The 22,262-nt window shown below is 42.8% G+C and overlaps 1 protein-coding gene across 2 annotated transcripts in view; it reads right to left on the reverse strand.

Annotated features, from left to right (window-relative positions):
- The window catches only part of TENM1 (teneurin transmembrane protein 1), a 748,343-nt gene that overhangs the window by 33,928 nt on the left and 692,153 nt on the right, over positions 1 to 22,262 (reverse strand). For both annotated transcript variants that reach the window (XM_070502852.1, XM_070502851.1), the window contains 2 exons: positions 11,617 to 11,983; positions 9,679 to 10,189 (listed from right to left, as the gene is read on the reverse strand). In XM_070502852.1, the coding sequence (XP_070358953.1) occupies positions 9,679 to 10,189; positions 11,617 to 11,983 (878 nt within the window). The remainder of the gene's footprint in view (positions 1 to 9,678; positions 10,190 to 11,616; positions 11,984 to 22,262) is intronic.

The following is a 22,262-nucleotide window of genomic DNA, read 5'->3' on the forward strand; positions in this document are numbered from 1 at the left end:
CTCAACCCTTGGCAAGGTCATTCTTCATCATTCCTCCAGGAAATCTGACCTAAGATGCTCTGCACGCAGGTTCCCAATGGGCTTTCCAGCTTGGGAAAGTTTCCTTCTCTCCTGGTCACATAGCATCTTATTTTAAAGAAAGATTTCATCTAAAGGTGAGGGCAGTAGTTGTGTCCACTCCTCAGGGCAAGATGACAAGATCAGATGCCAATTGAGCCATCCATGAACAGATGTACAAGAGCCAAAAATCCCAATGAACCTTAGCAGTGGCCTGTGGATAAATCCGGTTTCCTAAGCCCACTTCCCCAAACACCTTTTAAGCTCAGTCACTGGTGCTCTTTGTCTGAGATTGTACCTTTAAAAGCTTATTCCCAAGAGCACAGCCATGTTCCTACATAGTCTGTTCCCAAACCTACTCCCCAGATTGACAGAAGAACATTTGGAGAGGAAAGCTAAACAGTCGTGGGTAACTGTCCAGATAGGTCTAGATCTAGGAGGCTGCTGTCTGGTCCTTTTATCGAGAGAAAGGCAATGATGTTGGGGATGAGGAAGAATTTCCCATAGTCTTATGTAGTCACTGCGTAGCTAGAAGGTTATATTTTCTGATTTCCTTTCTGAGGCTGGAGAGGCATCCTTATTTGAAAGTGTACATTTCACTTTAACTCTACCGTAAACAACCACTCTACCTTGAGGGCATTATGCTAAGTGAAATAAGTCAGACAGAGAAAGACAAATAGTGTATGAGCTCACTTATATGTGGAATCTAAAAAAAACCAAACCCATAGAAAAAGAGATCAGGTTTGTGGTTACCAGAGCGGAGGTGGGGAGAGAAGGAATTGGAGGGAGGCAGTCAAAAGGTACAAACTTCCAGTTATAAGATAAATAAGTACTGGGGATGTAACGTACAGGATGATGATAATAGTTAATACTGCTCTATCGTTTATATGAAAGTTGCTAAGAGAGTAAATCCTAAAAGTTCTCATCAGAAGGAAAAAACCATTTTTTTGTATCTATATGAGACGATGGATGTTAACTTATTGTGGTAATCATCTCACAATATATATAAGTCAAGTAATTATGTTGTATACCTTAAACTTATACAGTGCTGTATGTCAATGATATCTCAATAAAACTGAAGGAACCAGAAAACAAACCCTAAAGCATTCTATCCCACAGCATACTCACGCACCCCAAGTCTGCTAGCCACGGCAAAGCAATTGCATTTGGTGGTATCTGCAGTGTGGTGTCTCTCATATGCTCAAACATTTATACGGCCCTAAACATATAGGCATGTCTCTTTCTTGTGGCATCATTTCCAAAGGAAGAGTGACAGGCAGATGTATCATCAGTGGATAATTTCCACAACTTTGGAAAGATTGCTCAAAAGTAGATAAGAAATAAAGGGAGCCTTTGATTTCCTACGGTTTGCTTGAGGTTTTTCCCTCTATCACAGGGGAATGCATGTTTCCAGACTGAATGTCAAAGAAACAAGTTTAATCAAAATCTCTTATGCTGTGTGTGTTTCCCTTTGGTGCCTGCATCCTTTGGTGCAGAGTACAAGCCAATATGCTGAAACTGATCCCCTCAGGCCACTGCCTGGTAGCAATCCTCTCCTTCCCCCAGCCAGGGTGTAGCACTTGCTTGGCCAGGCCTGCAAATTTTGGCTGGTGAATTGTGCCATCAGCCAATGACTGTTGTCTTCGCAGTCATCAGAGGTGGGTTTCGTAAGAGGAGATTTCCCATCACATTGTCCCTTGCTGTCCTGGTTTCACAGAGATCCACTATGAGGGTCCCACAGTACACCCATCAGTGAAGCAGTGAGTGTAACTACCCTTTTGCTCAGCATGGTGATAGGCTGTGTGCACTTGCACGTGTGTATGTGCGTGCGTGTGCATCTGTGCACGTACATAGACATGCCCCCGCGGGACAAAGAAAACACTTGTAAAGGAAATTCAGAATTAATTCTTTTCCTTAAGGAGCATATAGATTAGACGGGAAGATGATATTTACACATTATTAAAAATATATTTGGTCTGATATTTTCTCATAAGGGATAGCTTGCCCTTTCCCTTGAGGACAATTTAAGCCAGAGCTAAACTATGCAGAGTGAGAACCAGGAGCTCCTTCACCCTTGGTTTTACGAAAATATTGAAGATTGTGGAAGGAAGATTCATTGCTTATTTTTTTAAAAGGAAACAGACCCTCTTTACCCTCTCATGCCAGAAACTGACCAACTTATAAGCATTCTTTAGGAAATACTGGATTCCTCCTCTTCACCAATAAATTCATTTGGCTTCCTATGATTCAGCTCCAAGTCCATAATGCCTTTCTATCTTCACTTGTCCTTTATTTAATAAATATCAGTCTTGTGCTGGGTACTGAGGATACAGTGCTGAAAATAATTCCAAGTCTAGTGGGGCAGATAAGATATGCCCACAAATTACTCTAATTCCGGAATATTGCCATGCACTTCTGTAAACAAGGAGCTGTAGAAGTTCAGAGGAGGGAGAAGTTATTTCCAGCTGGGCTTAGCAGAAGAGGGGAAAGAAGAGAAGGAGGTGGTAGTGGTATTTGAATCCTGGAAGGTAGGTAGAGATCAATCCTTGATAGGTAGAGATTGGGGGGGCATTCCAAGAGATGGCACAAAGGAAAGTGTACAGGTGGGCAGGATGTCCCTTGAGAGAACCAGGTTGCTGGAGCACAAGGTTCCTCTGGGAGGGTAGTGGGAGATGAGGCTGGAGAGGCATGTTGGAGCCAGAGCATGGGGGAACTGGGGTACCAGTCTCTGGAGGAAAGCATGTAGTCAGTAGAGAAAGGAGAGGCATAGAAAGCTTTTCGGGGGAGAACACTATGATTAAAGCAGTGCTTTGGTGGCAGTGAATCTTGGAAGGAGAGATATGGAGCAGGGAGACCTGTTGGGAGGCTGCAGCCTTAGTTTGTGTAACAGAAGATGGTGGCTTCTTGCCTCTATTAAATGTATTGTGATTGCCTATCACTCGGAATTGTCTTCTTTATTAGGTTGTAAACTCTCACATCTTTAGAAGTAGGGCACAGTATCTCATTCATCTCCATATTCTTGGAATCTGGCATAGAGTAGATTCTCACTACATGTACTTGTTAAATGAGGTAAACAGGCTGCTGCCTGTGGAAGTGTAAAGGATGGCTAGATATGAGAGTCAACGTAGTTAGAGAAGACACAGAGCCGCCGATGGTGGTGTTGGGAGGCCAGGCTCGGCTCACACAGATGTCTTGTGCAGCAGCTAATCTTCCCTGCCAAACTCTGAAAGCTTTTTCTGCCAGTAGCCTCTCTTCCCTCTACTCACTCCCTGTCTCTATTGTACTTCTCAGCATGACCCACGACAGTTCTGTCTGCCTATTCTGGAGCCTTCTCAAGGGCATAAAGCACATGGAGAGGGGACTGAGCAAAGATATCGAGTCTCTGTCTTTGGAGACCTGAAGGAACAGTTGACAATTCTATGTTCTTCTTGCTGAATTGAAATCCTTCACCTGCCTAGAGGCAGGGGGCTGGACCACACAGTGCCTTAGTTCCCTCCCTACTCTGAGATTCTAGAAAGCACTGGAAATATTTTGACGTGTTTGGACTGACCAGTTCTACATGGGAATCACATCCTATGCCCAGTCAACTATCTCACCCAGAGACACGGCTTGTTTACCTTGTTACCCCCTTCTAATCTTATCAGGGAGGAGGGAGAATCCCTCACTAGCCATCTTCCATAAACTGAGCAGCTGTAAAACAGCCTAGAAGCCACCCAGAGCTATTATGAGGGCTTTTCCAAGTTGTCAGTGAATGGCGTTTTATGGAGGGTGGGGGGTGAGGGGCGTGCTACCAAAGTCAAGCAACAGAGAGAATACAGAAGACTGAGGATCACGAGATCATGTAAATGCACAGTCTCCTTCCAGCGGAGGCCTCCCACAAAGGGCAAGGGCCTGAGGAACTGTCAGCTCAGCTGGACCAGCAGCAGTGACACAACTGACGCTTTGGCCTCAGGCAGGGACCTTTTCAGTTTAGTACAGCAGAAGCCTTTGCCAGGGAAGTGCTTGAGAAACAAGCTATGTGAGTTGCTGGGCCCCTCCCCCGGACCTCCACTATGGCAGGGTCATTGCAATTAGGAGCCCGCCAGCCCCTCGGGCCAGAACCCCTGCTTCATTTGGCCAGCGTTCTTGCCTTGACAGTCACCTCCTTGTTAGCCATTTCTCTGTGGTCAGCTTTTCCCCTGACACTCAGGACACTTAGGGGCAGTCAAGCATCAAGTACTAATACTTGGGGTGTGCAATTTTGATCCCGGTCCAAGTCAAACGGAATTATGAAAATCAATGAACTATTTAAACAACGTCACACTGCACAATACAAGCCCTCACACTACCACCACACAAGATGCATTTTAAAATCCCATTTGAATTCTCCACTGTTCAGGGTCATCTGTGTCATATCTCCTCTCTGCTGCCGCAGATAATTGAAAGTTGGAGGAATCACCGGCTTAGGAACCTCTGCACAGCAGTCCTCCATCCTGCCAGATTTTGCTTCTGTTTCTGTTTCTCTGCCACTCATCTCAGAGCAGAATTCCTATTTCTACCTTGGCAAACCACTTGTCCCCTTTGGCCAGAGAAGGCAGGCTCCTTCTCACCTCAGAGAAAGGCTCGAGTTCTTTTAGAAGGGCCTGGCAGCAGGGGCATAGCCACCTTCTACCGACCTCAGCATGGCTCTGCCTCTGACTGGAATAGTAGGTCCAATTTTGTGTTCCCCAGCTTCAGAAGCACAAGGGGAAACTCGGAGGAGTATTCTGAACTGGCTAAAGCGCTGGAGGATAAAAGTGAAAGAAGTCAGATTTTGTACAGAGAAGACTGTAGGAAGAATTAGTTACATTACGTGGGTTGGGAAATCGCTCATTCCCATATGTGCAGGCGAGAAGGGACGGGGCAATGTTTCACTGAGGACTGCTGTTCAGCACTGGAACGGATCACCTCAGGAGGAAGAGGGAACCTCTCCTCCCCAAAGACGCTATTTGTTCAAGAGGCTTCAGCATAATCCTGACTGGAGTTACGAAGGAGGGAGAAGGAAGAAATGGAGTTTCAGCCACCCTGTCTATCTCGTGGTGCTATCATACTGCTCTTTTCCTGCTACTGGAGGGGAAATCTAGCTCCCTAGACTTCCCATGGTCACTCTCGTAATCTCAAATCCTCCTCCTTTTCCTGGAAGGCAGTGGGGCATCAGTGGAAAGAGCACTAGACTAGAAGCTCAAAGACCTGACTAGAGACCCAGCCAACTAGCAATGCAAATGGGCGAGTTACTTCCCTATTCTGGGCCTCAGTTTCCTCATTTGTAAAGTGACCTCTAATGTCTCTTTGTGGCCAGAATATTCCATGATTACCCCTATGTGAATGCCTGCGTTCTCAACTCTTAGTGGCTTAAGATTGACTATTCAACAAAACGATGTTAGTTGATACCTTTTCACTCACTGCCTGCCAACTCCTGGTAAGAGCCTGGGCTCCAGTCCCCGTTAGTATCCTGCTTGCCACACAGTGCCTGCATCAACGTGCCGCCAGTGGAAATCAGGCACACTGATCTGGCTACAACATTCTCTTCTCTACCTGGTATCATCAATTTTTCCCTCTGTATTGGATCAGTTTCATCAGCAAACAAACATACTGTTATTTCTCTCATTTTTAAAAACTCCTTCTGTTTATTCCGTTTCCCCTCCAGCTCCAATTTCTCTGCTCCTCTTTACAGCAAAGCTCCTCAGAAGAGTTCTTTACTCGCTGTCTCCAATCTCTCTCCTCCCAGTTGCTCTCTTTTTATTATTGAGATATAATTTACAAACCATGAAAGTCACCATTTTGAAGTATACAATTCAGTGGCTTTCAGTACATTCACAATGTTTGCAAACATTGCTACCACTTCTAGAACATTTCCATCGCCCTCAAAATAAATCCCACACTCATTATCAACCATTCCTCATTCACTCCTCTCCCCAGTTCTTGGCAACCACTAATCTACTTTCTGCCTCTATGAGTTTGCCTTTTCTGGACATTTCATATAAAAGGAACTATACAATATTTGTCCTTTTGTGTCTGGCTTCTTTCACTTAGTATAACGTTTTTGAGGTTTATCCACATTGTAGCATGAATCAGTACTTCATTCCTCTTTATAGGTGAATATTATTCCATGGTATGGGTACACCTCATTTTGTTTGTCCACTCATGATTTGGTGGGCATGGGTTCTTTCCCCTTCTTGGCTATTATGAATAATACTGCTATGAACATGCATGTATCCATTCTCTCTGAAATCCGCTCTGCTCAGGCTTTTGTCCTCCACTGCACCACAGCACCTGCTCTTCTGAAGGCAAACAATGTTCTCCTCAGTGCTAGACTGAATAGTCAATTCTCAGTCCTTATCTTACTTGACTTATCAGGAGTATGTGACACAGCTGATCACTTCTTCCTGTTTTACATGGCTTCCAGGACATCCCATCCTGCTGATTTTCTTCCTACTTCACTGGACTTTCCTTCTCAGTCTTTTTTGCTGGTTTCTCTTCATAGCCTCAACTGTAAACATTGAAGTGCTCCAGGTTCAGTCATCAGATCTCTTTTCTTCCTTGTCTACACTCGCTTCCATGGAGATCTCATCCCAGCTCATGACTTTAAATACAATCTAAACACTGGTGGATGCCAAATTTGGATCTGCAAATTGCAAAGCTGCAGCCTCTCCCCTCAATTCCAAACTCATATATCCAATTGCTTAGTTGATATTTTCACTTGGATGCCTAACCAAACTGATCATATCCAACACTGAACTCCTGATCTCCCATCCAGTATAACGTACGTCTTGCATAGTCTTCCGCATCTCGGTAAATGGAAAGTCCAACATCCAGTTGCACAGGCCCAAAATTTTGGAGTTATCTCTACCCTTCTCTCTCCCACACTGCACACCCAGTCAGTCAGTAAGTCCTGAAAGATCTACTGTCAAAATCTATTTAGAATTGTACCACTTCTTATCCCCCCACTCCCTGGTCTAAGTTACCATCTTTTGCCTGGATTATTCGCAAACCCCTCTGCTCTCCACCATTATGTTCCACTGCTTCCACCATGTAGTCTGTTTTCAAAACAGAGTGATTCTTTAAAAACGTAGGTTAGATTACGTCACTCCTTTACTCAAAACTCTTCAGTGGTTCCACCTCTTACTTAGAGTAAAAGTCAGTCTTTACCGAGCCTACAAGGCCTTACATGATGTAGCCCTGACCACTTCCTTGATTTCATCTCCCCAGTCCTCTTACTCTATTCCTCTCCAGTCACAGTGGCTGCCTTACCTCCCTTTGATCATGTCAGGTTTGTTCCTGCTGCAAGGCCTTTGCACTTGCTGTTTGCTCTGCCTGGAATATTCTCTCTCTTCCCTGCCCCAAGAAATCCATATGGCTTACTCCCTCACGTTCCATAGGTATTTACTCAAATGTCACCTTCTTAGGGAGGCCTTCCCTGACCACCCAACCTGAAATAGAAACCCATTCTGCCCCACACTCTCAATCTCCCTTACCCTGCTTTATTTTCTCTAGAATTTATCACCATCTGAAATCCTGTGCATTTTACTTGTCTCCCTCCAGACCAATGTAACCTCTATAAAGGCAGGGCTTGTCATCTGGTTTGTTCATGGCTGTATCCCCAGCACCAGAACATTGCCTGGCACATAGTAGCTGCTCAGTAAACATTTGTTGAATAAATAAATGACTGGTTGAACTGGTTACCTTGTGTCTTTTTTCTCTAGCTTTATTGAGGTATAATTGACAAATAAAATTGTATATATTTAAAGTGCACAATGTGATGATTTGATAAATAAATGGTTAAACTGGTTATTTTGAAAACTAGTTAATACCTCAGCCATTTCTTTTTTTCTTTTTGCTTGAGGAAGATTGTCCCTGAGCTAGCATCTGTGTCAATCTTCCTCTATTTTATACGTGTGACGCCACCACAGCATGGCTTGAGGAGCAGTATGCAGGTCTGTGCCAGGGACTCGAACCACGAACACTGGTCTGCCAAATCATAGTGTGCAACCTTAATCACTATGCCACTGGGCTGGCCCTGTCAGCCATTTCTTATTGCTTGACTGAAGTCAACTACTAGCTTTCAAAATAGTTTGTCTAAATTCAGCTGCAGGGTGATCTTGCATGAATTTTTAAAAAAGATGTTCTCATTAGAAACTTTATCTTTCTTAAGTATATTAAACAATGTTGGCCGTTGCTGTTTGAATTCTGGATATCTGTGTGAATCAGGACAAGTAAACCATTTTGTGTCTCAGTTTCCTCATCCATAAAGCAGGCATACTAGGAGCACCTAGCCCATGTTGTTATTTTGGGGATTGAATAAAATAATGTATGTAAATCACCTAGCCTAGTACATGGCACATAATAAAGCTTCAGTGAGCAGTGGCTTTTATTACTCTTATTGAGATGTAAGAGAAATTTTTCAAAAAATAGAGGAAAACTTCTAACAGAAACAACTGAATACATTTCTCTAAGTGAAACTAAAATAGCTGTCCAGCTCTTTTGTATAAGTGGCATTTCTTTGGGAAATGATCCAAAACCTGAAGGCCAATTGTTTTGTCCCTTTCCTCAGGAGACTTTCATGGGACTGGACATATTCTCTTCATATTCTCTACAACCTCACAGATTAGTCACACTTGGAACCACTCCTACTTAATATCACCAATTCTCACATTCTTCAACTTTAATGCCATTTCCGGTTCTGGGTTCAGATTCTACGGATTATATTCATTCAATTAATTGGCTAAAAATTCAGCAATTCCCTTTTTGGGAAAGATGCTTGCTGAGTACTGGCAGACTAGCTTTCTTAATAGGTTGACTTGCAGACAAGGTTGTCAACGCTTTAAAAGGCAAGGACAATGATCTCTATTTCCATGCCATGACACCTCCCAGTAGCGTGCTGTCAGACACATCTTGTGTCAATTTCTAGTTAAACAAAGTTATCACAGATCCAGTCTGTGAATGCCCAAGTGCGCTGGATTCTTTGACTTGTACAGGGAAACCAAGGAAGCCCAAGGTGATACAGGAGCATTTGGCTCCACATGTCACAAAAGCAGGCAATGAATGCAGCCTCTCCTGTTCAGCATTTGCGCCACATCATTTCACACTTGCTTTCCAGGGTCTACTTCTTATATTCTAAGTTCTCTCTTACCTCCCACAGCAACTTATATTGAGTTGGGCTGGGCTAGGCTGGGCACACATTCATTTATTCATTCATTAAACCCCACAGGGATCAATAAATACTAGTTAAACCACACTGCTTCTTTGCTGCTTTAGAAATATTTTCTAGTTTGTGATTTAAATGAAATTTTACCTTGTTCTCCCAGCTATGCTATAAATTTCTTGAGTACACGGACTTCTACCTCATTCCTGTCTCCTGCAGTGCCACACTTGATTCTTCATTCAGTTTATGTTTTTATTATTATGCTCTGCAAAACTGCTCTGGAGAAATGGGTCCAAACCCTAGGAGTTGAGTAAAATTTTCTCCTTGACTTTTTATTTTTTTATTGTGGTTGTTAGGAGAAAATAGCAAGCAATACCCAGCAATTACTAAGCCATTTTCCCACTATAATGCAATTTCAAATAAAAATCTAACACAGCGTATGCTGAGAATGAGAAACTTACTCATAGACGGTTGTCCATCCATTTTCGTTACTTTTGGTAGCCAGAAGTCCTGTATTTCCTGGATAGGTCATCAAGGCCAGATTATAGCCTTGGGCTGACACTCTTTTCAGGACTCCATTGCTACTTATAGTCAGCCAGTACACCTGCCCACCAGGGACCACAAGCCAAAGGGGCATCCCACCTGCATCACGGCGAATGTGCACAGAATTGCCATTGCTGCTGGTAATTGCACCCAAGTCACCTTCAGCATTGTAGGTGAAATTATACACATAGTCCCTTGTTATCAAGTTCAAGGTGTGCAGGTGGGTTCCATTGACAGTAAACTGGTAGAGCTCTTGATCAGCAGGTGAAGCAATCTCATAAAGGTTCATGTCATTCAGCTGGGCTTGGTTCCTGCTAATGGTACGAATTCGAACATTCCCAAGGTCTGCCACATAAAGGGTACCATCAGGTGACACTGCTAAGGAGGAAGGGGCTTTCATCTTTGCATCTTTGGCATAGCCACCATCACCTATGGGAGAAAGACCGTGATTTTAATAATTATCACAAGTATTTATAGGAACATACTATATACGGAAATCATTGTGCATCAAGAATCGTGTTAAAAGGAACAATAAGTGAACCAGCATTCTCTGCATGCCCTCCTCGACAAATTTGAAACTTATTCAAAATTCTGGAGTCAGTACCACTGAAGACGAACAGTAAGATGCAATTATCTCAGTTAACACCAATTTTGTGAAATCCTCAATCCTGCTGTTTGGAATCTATTGTATTGCAAGATGCAAAAACAGCAAATAATGACAGCCACACAAAATCTGGCTGGAAATCCATGAGATTTATGCCCGTCAATGCTTGTAGCAACTATCTTAGGGCTTTCGAATGCTACTGTGCCTAGAGGACCTTTCTGTCGTTAATTTCCATTGTCACATTGTCAAAGTACACTAAGTCTATAAGCGCAACAAGGATTCAGAACATGAAATTTGAGAACTGGAGTAAACACTAGATTTGCCTTGAATGAAAGATAAAAATTAGCAAAATAACTATAAAACTAATTGTCCAGGAAAACATTGGAAATTTTGATCAAAAGTCCTATTGACCAAGGTACCGGCTCTTAATTCCTCTGGCCCAAGGAAAGGCAAAGGTTAAGAGAACTATTCAGGCCTGGATGAACAGTTTAACAGGGTTGTATGCAGCATGGAGCGGTTTCCATGTCCCAGCTATAAATGTATCTATTGACATTTAGAGAACTGTTTGATATCTGGAATATCTACTTCATGTTTTGGGGAAAAGGCTCTTTTTATTTTTTCTATTTCAATTGGAAGTAAAGGGCACTATTGATTATGGAGAAAGTTTTGGATATTTTTTAAACAGTGCAATAGCAGACTGATGTCCTGAGAACCTTTCATTGTGGAATTTAATTTTGCCCATGTGTCCCCAAAGCGGCCTGCCCTAGTCCCTTTAGGCTCCAAATAGCACACACTACTAATCTGGAAACCAGTCACTTACAGGAAGTAATTTTTTCTTTAGCTAAATCAGTACATGTAGGTTTTACCTAGTTTTCCTTTCTCTAAAGTACAAATAATATCATGATCTTACATTTGTATAGTGGTCTTAACTTCTTCAAGTATCAAAATTTTTATTATACTAGTTTATCCTCAAATCAGCAAGGTGATACAACTGAGACAAGTGGTATTTCTATCCAACAGATGAATTAAGCGAATCATGAAGAGGTTCTGTGGCTTTCCTAGAGCAACTCAGTGAGTCAGTTGCAGAACTATTACCAGATAGTAGGCTGTCTGACCCCCAACCCATTGCTTTCTCCCTTGCACAAGCCAATGTTCACAAGCAACACCTTTGTTTTCCTTTTGACTTTTCTGACGCACGTTTTTCTTTTGAAAACAGAGAAGGGGAGCTGGTGAATTGCTAAAAAGGTCATACCTGAAAAACAGTCACAGTTGGGATCAATTTTGCAGTCACAGTCAGTGGGGGCACCAGCCATGATGGAGATCTCCCCATTGGTGGTAACTTGCTGAATGCGATTTACTTTCCTCTCATCTGTTTCAGCTATGAAGAGCAGCCCGCTGTGGGAGACGCTGATGGCCCTAGCCGACTCCAGAGTGGAGTGAATTGCCACCTTGCTGACCAAGAAATGATCGATGCCTGGCACCTGGCAGTGAATGGGGCGCCCTGCAATGATCCGCACGCGCCTGTTCTCAGAAATTTGCAGCACAATGTTGTTATCCAAGACATACAATGAATTGTCCATGGGATTGACTGCAAGGTCTGTTGGCCACTCTAATCGCACCTGCAGAAAGGAACAGAATACACACCATTAGGTTACAATATCTTTCCAGGGGCAGTCTTACCTTGAAAGAAAAATTGGTTTATTGGTTCCCCCCGTCTCATGAATTTCAGCAACGTTGGTGTTGTCTGGAAAAGTTGGGGGAAGATCAAGTGGTTGATCAAATGTTCTCGTAAACATACTTATCACTTTAAAATTCCAAGAATAATGTAAATTTGTTTTCAATAATTCCAGAAGGATCCTCTGAAGCAGTGTTTTTCAGAGTGTGGACTCTGGACCAGTGGCATTAGCATCACCTTGGAACTTGTTAGAAATGTAAATTCTCAGGCCCCAACTTAGATCTATTGAATCAGAAACTCCGGAGGTGGGGGCCCAGCCACTTGTGTTTTGACAAGCCTTCCAGATGATTCTGATGCACACTGAAGTCTGAGGACCACTGCTCTAGGGCTTCTGTGTCACTATGATATGCAAATCTCTCCCACTGTCCTGTAGATGCATAGAAGAGTAAAGTCATAGAGGCTTCTGGAAAACAGAGTGCTGGAGAAACCAGATTTTACTCTAACAGCAACCTTTTGGGAGAGGATTTTCCATTAGCAGAGACCTAGCATCCATCTTGTGGAATACTCAGGTACGTTTCATCAGCTGATGATTTGGAATCCTAAATTGTAGCGCAGTGCCGCCTAGCTTGGCCTGGTTCACTCCATATCTCCCTTTCCTCCACAAAGAAGCAGAGTGATTTGTTCTTTCACTGAATGCTGAGTACCTTCTCCGGGCTTTGGGGATGCAAAAGAATACCATGACACAGCCTTTGCCCCCAAATGACTCATGGTCTAGTAGAGCCGTTGGAGGAGCCATTAGGCAATTACTTCCCATGTTATGAGAAGGAGACAGCAGAGAGGGTATGAGAGCACTTCACCCAGACTGGAAATCAGGAGGCATGGTATTCCTAGAGAAGGTGCTACCGAAGCAGGGCCTGAAATGACCAGTAGGAGAGGAATGAGGTGAAAATGGGAGGACAGAGCAGAGTTGAGGGCAATCCAGGTAGAGGGAACAGCGTGGGTGAAGGTCTAGAGGTGGATGTTAGAGACAGTATGTCCCATCCAGGTTACTACAAACAATTCAGTAAGGCTGAGTTTATGGGAGTGGTGAAGAATGAGAATCAGGAAGTAGACAGTGGCTAGGTATACGGACTGAACTGTGTCCCTCCTAAATTCACGTTGAAGTCCTAATCCCTAATGTGACTGTATTTGGGAACAGGGCCTATAACGAGGTAATTAAGGTTAAATGAGCTCATAAGGGTGGGGCTCTAATCCAACAAATCTGGTGTCCTTATAAGAAGAGAAAGAGACATCAGAAGTGTGTCTGCACGGAGAAAAAGCCCATGTGAAGACACAGTAAGAGGGTAGCCATCTGCAAGCCAAGGAGAGAGGCCTCAGGAGAAACTAAACCTACCACCACCTTGATCTTGAACTTCTAGCCTCCAGAACTGTGAGAAAAGACATTTCTCTTATTTAAGCCACCCAGTCTGTGGTATTTTGTTATGGTAGCCCTAGCTGACTAATACACCAGACAATGGAGGGAGGTACATGTCCAGCTTTATACTGATGGCTGCAGGAGACCACTGAAGGGCTTTAAGTAAGGGTGTGACATAGTCATATTTGGGTTCCACAGGGATCACACTGGCTGCTGTTGAGCCATATTGCAGGAAGAGGTGAAATGGGAGGCAGGCCACCAGTTAGAAAGCTCCTGCAGTGGTCTGCAGTGGTCCAGGTGAGGGATGATGGTGGCCTGAATTAGGATGGCAACAGTGGGGATGGAGAGAAGTAGATGGATTTGAGACACGTTAGGGAGTTAGAAGCAAAAGGACTGGTATGCATGTGTGTGTCTGTGTCTGGTATACCTTGTGCCAAGTGCTGTGCTAGGCACTGGGGACACACAGGCCAACCAAACATGGCTCCGCTCTAGGTCCTTTTTGGATACAAGAGTTAGCCCAATGCCTTGATGTCTCCTTGATAGCTGCTATTTATCACTGGGCACGCCTCAGAGAACAGTGTTACATATACTCTCCATCCCACCACTCACGTATTCTGTACTTTATTTCTCTTCTCGAAGGCTAGACAAAGGCAGAAAAATCTGTCCCATTCCTGGTCAAAATAGTAACAATAATGTTCCTCTCCTCCTTTTTGCCTTGAGTGAAAGCCCAAGGAAAGCTTTGTTTTTCTCATTGAACCTGAAAGTCTAAAAACAAGATCTGCACTGTCATTGCATCCTGAGGCCCACTGTTTCCCAAGCTGGAAGAGGCCTTATACTTAGTAATGAAGTGGACAATGCCAGTCTGAGATAAGGCCCTTCCTCTAATTCTCCTAACGGAGAGCAACTGTTGATGTTGTAAAGAAGACAAAGGTTGTCTTTGACCTCCCCTCTTGCACCACTTGGGGCTCCTTGCCCCCTGTCTCTGAGTGTCTCTCCCAGACGCCCAGCAACCTCATTCTGTCCCCACGTCTCTGCATGCCCTCAACTTCCACACAGGCTGGCCTTCTCTGGTCAGTACCATATGCCTCTGGGCAGCTAGGAATTTGAATGGTAATGGAGTATAAAGCTGAACTTGTGTTATGCGTGTTCTACAGAGCCTTTCAGACTGAGGCCATTGGATAAACATTAAACACCAGCCCTAACAGCTCCCAGAGCAGTTTGCAGTGATACGTTCCTCAGCACGTCTATCTGAAGCCTGTGTATGGCAGAGCCCTGCCGCCGAGAGGGAGAGTGAGTCCTGCTGCTGCAGAGGGTGCCGACTCCTCCTCCACCACGTGCCCCCTCTTGGGACCTCTATATACACTACTGTGTCGGTAGAGAAGCATCTGTGTGCGCTGGTCCTATGGAGCATGGTCCCCCAGGAAATAAGCTGGGGCTGGCTGAGGTAGAGGAAGTGAATTTATTTCAGCACAACGCTCCTACTTTGATCAAATCTGAAATCAGTGACCCAGAAAAAACAAAGCTGGCAGGAATGACGTTCTAATTATCCCCACTCTGAGAGCTGAGGCCAGGGCAGAGGGCCAGGGAGGGCACACACCTGGCAGGAGTCAGAGAAGGACATGTTTTGGACTCTGTTCTCTGCTGTCAAGGGGCCTCTGAGATAAAGGCTGGTAGTTGGAAGATAAGCTGTTAAATTCTCCAACTCGTCCAACTTGATTTAAGTCAATACTATCGGTGTCATGTTTATTATTAGATTTAATATTACCTCAAAAATACACCAGCTATTGTGTCTGTTTGTTTTCTTTTCCATCGGGTAAGTCACCCTCTGGCAGTTTCCTGTGACTAAAGTGGCCTTTGTGCTTCTGAGACACTTTCTATACTAGCTACACAGAATCCCTCTAATTCCCATTTGATTTAGCTGGGCAGCTTGTCTAGGAAATCTGCTCGGATGAAAGATGTGTGGCTACTTAGCAGTCTAGGGTCTGCCTTTTAGAAATTGGACCTTTTCACCTCTCTTAGGTTGTCAGTTCCTTTTATATCCTTCTCATGTTAAATACTCCCATTTCCAGGTAATTTTTCAAGGAACTGGCACTTTATACCCACGCAATAGAAACACTATATTTACTACCAAGGCATTTCCATAACATACAACCTAACGTATGGAAGGGAGTCTTCGAGCTGAATCCGGCAGTCATAATTAGCATCTATTAGTTGCCAAGGGACCCCAGAATTATACGCTGCTGAGGTGTGGCTAAGGTTAGTCTCTGAGGGCTGCTGGCATTTGTCCGAGTGGCTTCTGGGGAGAAATAAATATTTCCTTTTGGGGAGTGGGAGCAGAAAGAGATGTAGGAGCAGCAGCGAAGCCTTGGTACATCTACCTAGTGACCTGGCCCACAGGCAAACCATTTGGCCTAATTTGTGGCAGTTGCCTCACCTTGTAAAAATATATTAATTTATTTGAACTGTCAAAATGTATTTAAGCTAAACTAGCATTAAAGGTCACTGGTGTAACCGCCAGCTGGTGGTATGAGCCCATCTCCAACAACCTTCCCTGGGAAATAACCCTGAGCAGAAAAGAGCTCTTGGTCTGGATGTCAAGCCTTGACAGCACTATGTCTTTCTTTGCTAATTGAAAATGTGCCTTGAAGGGACTTGACTCTCAGGTCATCCAGTCTCATGGTTGGTTAAAGATCCAGCTAATTTTGACCTAAGTAGCAGTTTATAAAGCAGCAGAATCCTATAGGGGAAAATTCGTGTGTAAAAGCAATATCTAAATATGAGCCCTTGATTAGATTAAACTAGAAAATTCCTCACTTATAAACTTAATGCCACAATGTGGAGAAAGACCATAATTTGTATGCTTGGGCTGCCTCTAACAGTTTGAAGGCTGGTCCCTTCCTTTTCTAGTGTATAACCCTAGGCAAGTTAGGTATCCTCTATGGGTCTCTGGGTTCCTCATCTGTAACAAGGAAAAGAGGCTAATGATAGTCTATCTACTTTTTAGCATTATTGCATGGGTTAAATGAGATCGTGACACAAGGTGCTCAGTCCAGCGCCTGGACAAGGTAAGGGATGGTAAGTGGTATTATCACTAACAATGGCTTCAGAGACATTGACCTTTAGAGCTAGAGGAAATCGAATCCAGTTACTATTCAACGTTGCTCCCTTTCAGCTCTGTTTCCCAGACTTCAGTTGTCCACATAACATCGTCATGAATTTTGCCTTACCCCTACACCACTTGCACTATTATTGACAATATTTTTCTTTAAATTGACCTACTTTTTAAATATGAATAGGTGCTTCCCCTTCCTTTGAACTGATCCTAATCAATAACATCTATAAAACTACAGGCTCACTCATCTGAGCCTTTAGTAAAAGTAACTACTGTTTATTGAGTGCTTCCTACGTGTCAGGCTCTTTACACGGATTATTACTTTATATGATTAAAGTAATCACTTGAGAAAGAAACTATTAATATCCCTATTTTCAGATATGTGCTCTTAGCCCCTATGCCATCTGATTTCTCATCTAGAAGAGTGGACACATTTCCACACTCTCTTCACCAAGTCTGGCCCCTGCTTTACCTCATTTGAATCAACTGAAAGGTTGTTCTGTTTGGCTGAGAAGGTCAAAGCTCATTAGGAGTTGAGTGATTTGTCTTTCTCTTTGTCATCTGTTATCTTTCGGTTCAATGATTTGTGGGTGTCTACTCTGTGCCAGGCACTATCATAAAAGTAAATAAAATAGGTCCCTGCCCTTGATGAGTTCACATCCAAGTGGGGGAAGGCAGATACAGAAACAGGTCATTTCAATATCATGTGATCAAGTGCCATGATAGACATATGCCCGGGGTGACATGGGAACACAGAGGAGGGAGTTCAGGGCAATGCTCCAAGAAGGTAAATGTAAACTTAATCTTGAAGGATGAAGCAAAGGTGCTAAGAAGTAAGGTGGGAAAAGTGATCTTAGCAGAGGGAAAAGAATGAACAAAAGCACAGAAGCATGAAACCATATGGGAGTGGGGGAACTAACTACAGTCTGGGATTTCTAGAGCATAAAGCAGGGTAGGTAGTGGTGGTAAAGGAAGGTTAAATGTTTGCCAGGGACTAGGTTTAAGTTTCTCTGCTGAGGCACTATTGTCATTTGGGGCCAGAAAATTCTTTGTTGTGGGGACTGTCCTGTGCATTGTAAGATGTTTAGCAGTGTCTCTGGCCTTTATTCACTAGATACCAGTAGCACCTCCCCCTGAGTTGTGACAACCCAAGGTGTCTCCAAACATTGCCAAATGTCCTCTGAGGGACAAAGCAAAACTGTCCTTTGTTGAGAACCACTGGACTAAGTCATGCATGGCTGTGTACGCGAAGGACTTTAGACCTAAACTGTGGGTGTTGAGGAGTCAATCAAGATCTTTAAACTTGGGGGCTGACATGGCCAGATTAATATTTTAGAAAGGTCACTTAGACTGTAGTTTGGGGAGCAGGCTGGAGGGAGACCAGACTGATGCAGGGGAACCAACTTGGAGGCCAGGTACTCATCAGTACATTCACGCGTTAATATAGCCTTCCAGCCAACCATGTGACAAATATCTGAGTGCTGACCCAGACAGACATTGTCCCTGCTTTCATGGTGCTTAGAGTCTGGAACACTGCTTCTCATACTTTTGTTGATTTACAAAGCCCTTCGAGAATCTGATGAAAGCTATGTACTCTCCCTAGAAAAAGGCTCAGCTGTAGTATAAGGAAGCGGTAAGGAGCTCAGGCTCTGGAGTTAAGACTCCCTGGGAAATTCTGGCTTTTATTTGCTGGCTTTGTGACCTTGGAGCAAATCAGTTAACCTCTCTGAGCCTCAATTTCCTCACCTAGAAATTTGGAATAGTAATAATATCACCTCAAAAATTTATTATAGGAGTTATATGAAAAAAATCCACATAAAGCATGTATTACAGTGCCTGGTACACAGAAAGAGCTCTGTAAAGGCTAGCTATTTTTTTTTATTATGGAACATGCATGTATTTCTTTTGGTCCCTTTCTGACAATTGCAATATTCTCTTCCTTGGCTATCTTATGAACTCGCAAGTGCAATCGTATAGTCATGCTCTTTCAAAGTTTCCCCTGCTTCTATGCCACCAGCCATTTCTTCCTTGTTCATTTATTCCATTCCTTGAGAATCCTTCTAAGCTATGTATCCTCCAAGAAATATTTGGCTTATGTTGGGATATATTATTTCACATACATTTGTCAACCAATTTCATGGCTAATATTTTAGCTTATTACTTGAATGCCCCACTGTTATTTGTAACTGTACTCTTGGTACGATTCCAAGTGCAGAACATGCTACTTTAATTATTTTGCTTTCCTCTGCTAATGAATGTCTATTTGTCTCATTTTAGGCACTATGCTAGGCACTATGCTAGGCACTAGGGAGCCAGCTCTAACCAAGACAGCCTGGATCCTGCCCTTATAGAGTTTACAGTCTTTTGCCAACTTCATTTTCTTTGTTTTCCAGTATGTACAAGGGCTTGCTAGTGACACAGAGCAGTAGACTATTTCTGTTCCACTTCATCCATTTTAAGAAATTAACTGTCATGGAAGACCCTCAAAAACATATCATCACTGTTACTATATTTCACAATTGCCGTCAAATGCTAATAACTTCTTTTCCCAAAGTCCAACTATGCTGAAGAAACCAGTTGTTCCCCGAAAGGCCTTGTCTCCCCATCCCAAACGTGACACATATAATCTCCCTCCTTTACTACATTTCCAGCCTTATGGCTCATTTGAAAAACGACTCTGATTTTGATCTCTGAGGCCTCTTCAGTAGGAATTTCCAGGAAGTATATGATTATCTCTTCTGTAGTACACCAGCCCTGGGGAAGAGACAGTGACGGGACTGAGCACTCTCTGCCAGGTGTTCAGGCAGCTCCACATTAGATTTCCCCATGCTTCTAAAAGCTGACAACTCCAGACTGTTCGCATCACTTTTTGTCAGTTTTCAAATGGCCTTCTCATTTCTTGACACTGATACTGTCTGAGCTTCTTCAAATTTATAAAAGAGGGAAAAAGCCATTCTGGAGAAAGTTTGGTTTTCCGCAGTTGGAAAGCATGATGACACCTTTGAGAGTGATGGCCCTTATTGATCTTGCTTTTTAAAAGTGGAAATTATTAGAAGATGGAATACACCAGGACTATATGGGCTTGTCAACCGGCAAATTATTTCCTATTATCTCAGATCCACACTCTTGTGTTTCTCTGAATAATGGCTGGAGAGTTTGAGGACCTTCTCAACCTTTGGTCAAATGCATCTGTATGGTCTGTCTCCATGGCTGCCAATCAGAATAACTGACACTTCAGTCGCATCATTCATTGCAGATGAATAGCCAGGATCAATCTAATCACGAGTTGCAACTGGACTGATCTTTAGAATCACTCTGCCACATGGCCTATAGATTAAATTGCATCTACCTCAATGTTCCTAAAACATTTTAGAAGTGGAGGAAACAAAGCAAAGCAAAGCAAACCAAACAAACAAACTCCAAGGTAGTCCTGGTGTATTTCATCTTCTAATAATTTCTACTTTTAAAAAGCAAGATCAATAGGGGGTATCACTCTGAAAGGGGTCATTGTGCTTTCCAACTGCAAAAAAAACCCCACTTTCTCTAGACGGCTTTTATAAATTTGAAGAAAGCTCAGACAGTATCAGGGTCAAAACAAAATATTGAATTTGTGGTTACTAAGGTGCCTGTGGCAGAAACTACTAGTTCTAGCCCTATCCTATCACCCATTCACTCTTTTCTTCTTAGTAGTAAATACCCAATTTTTTATCTGGGCACACCGCTGTCTAGAATAGAAGATATTTCAGCCATATTTGCAGTTTTCTGTAGCCATGTGATAAAGTTCAAGACAATAAGATGTAAGAGGAAATATGGAAGCATCCACACTTTTAAATCGATGCTTTGGAAGGCTGCTTAAGGAGAGCTGACCCAACTGGAAGGAACCTCTTTTTGCTCTTCCTTCCATTCTGCAATATGAATATACTGGTGAGAATTTAGCAGACATCTTAGACCATGAGGTGGCCATGAAACTGGAAGTTCTATACTAAAATGGCAGGGCAGAAATATAGGAACTTGGGTCCCCGATGATCTCATGGAGCTACCATCCCAGTCCTAGACTATATGTCTAGTCTGGTTGCTATCTTGCGTTTGTCACTGTTATGTTGGAAGCGTTTTCTGTTATTCTCAGCTGAATCTAATCGCAGTGAAGAAAATGTTCTGTTAGGCTTTGTTCTTGACTGGCACTACTGACTACGCTATTATGGTTAAACTGGTCTAGCAAATTTCTAGTTTTACATCTCTGGATAGATCACCGGGGTTCGCAAAATTAAATTAAAATAATTAATGTCATAAAGTGACTGACACATGTGGCAAAGTCCACTAAGGCAGCCCTTTGTTAAGAAGATGACTAATTGCTTAAACGTAATGATTAACCTGAAACTTTCTTGATTACCCAGGGCTCAATCTTTAGGTACCTTAAGCTGCTTTCAAGCTCCATGACTTACTCAGATTCAACTTTTCTCCATTATACTGTAAATGCTTGTTTGCATTCCTCTGTTCTCCATTAGGTCTTTGAGTCCTCAAGGGTAGGGGTGAGGTCTGATTCATTTTTGTATTCCCGGTACCTCGTATTACAGTTGGCAAATGTTTACTGAATGAAAACATTAGTGCTTCATTGACTGTAACATTTTCAGTCCATGAAAGCATTAAAAAATTATAAAATGCAAATAGGCTCTAAGAAAAACTAATTTTCATCAACATGTTTGAGTCAATAAATCTGAGTTTCCAGACACCCACTGAGGTTAGTGGGAGTTGCCATACTTCCTCAATCTTAAGAAGTGTATTTCCCGCTCCCACCATATTTTAACTTTTCTGAAGTGAGGATGTGTCCTATAACCAATGCGTACATTTAATGGAGCATTTCTCCCCATCTCCCAAAGTTGTCAAATTGATGGTATGTCTTATGATCCATGGTATCTTAGAATTGAGGAAATGTAGTATTCCCATTTTAGTCTGCAGACTTTGGGGATCCTCTAGACTCTTTCAAGGAGCTCTGTGGGTTCAAAACTATTTTTTGAATAATACCATTTGCCTTTTATACTTTCTCATGAGTGTACAGTGGAGTTTTCTAGAGGGTACCTGAGGCTAATCTATCTTTGTGTTTAAAAAATGCATACTTTTAATTTCTAATAAGGTAAATACTGATAGATAAGACCCACATACAGAAAAAATCTTTAAGGTCCCCAACAATGTTTAGGAGTGTAAAGGGGTCCCTATGCCAAAAAGCTTGAGAATGGTTGTCCTAGAGAAAGAAACAGTGAAGGAAACCATTCTGTTATTTAAGAGTTTCATTCAAGCTCATTACGAAAAAAGCACGTATCCCTTCCAAGATGGTTCCTGGGCCCATAAGCTCTGTCCAAAAGCAAACTGACAGAGTGGCTGAAAATCTTTACTTCCTCCAGAGACCCAAGGCCTAACGGGTGCTATAAAAGTTTGTTCTTACAGGCTCCCTCGGAGCAATCAGCACGTACGTACTCTCTATGAGTCTGCTGTGTAATTGACACTACCTCATCTTAATAACAGGCATAATTGCTCTGAGTTTCCGTCGACCCTTTCTTGCATCTCCTCTCTGAAGCCTCAATTTTGGAAATGGCACTGGTGAATATACAGAATGTTTAACCACTCCCAGTTTTCAATTTACAGTCAAAGTCATTTATCAGCAGGAGATGAAGGCCCAGTGTGAAAACTACAGAATGTCCT

Source organism: Equus asinus, chromosome X, assembly GCF_041296235.1.
Source record: "Equus asinus isolate D_3611 breed Donkey chromosome X, EquAss-T2T_v2, whole genome shotgun sequence".
Lineage (NCBI taxonomy): Eukaryota > Metazoa > Chordata > Mammalia > Perissodactyla > Equidae > Equus > Equus asinus.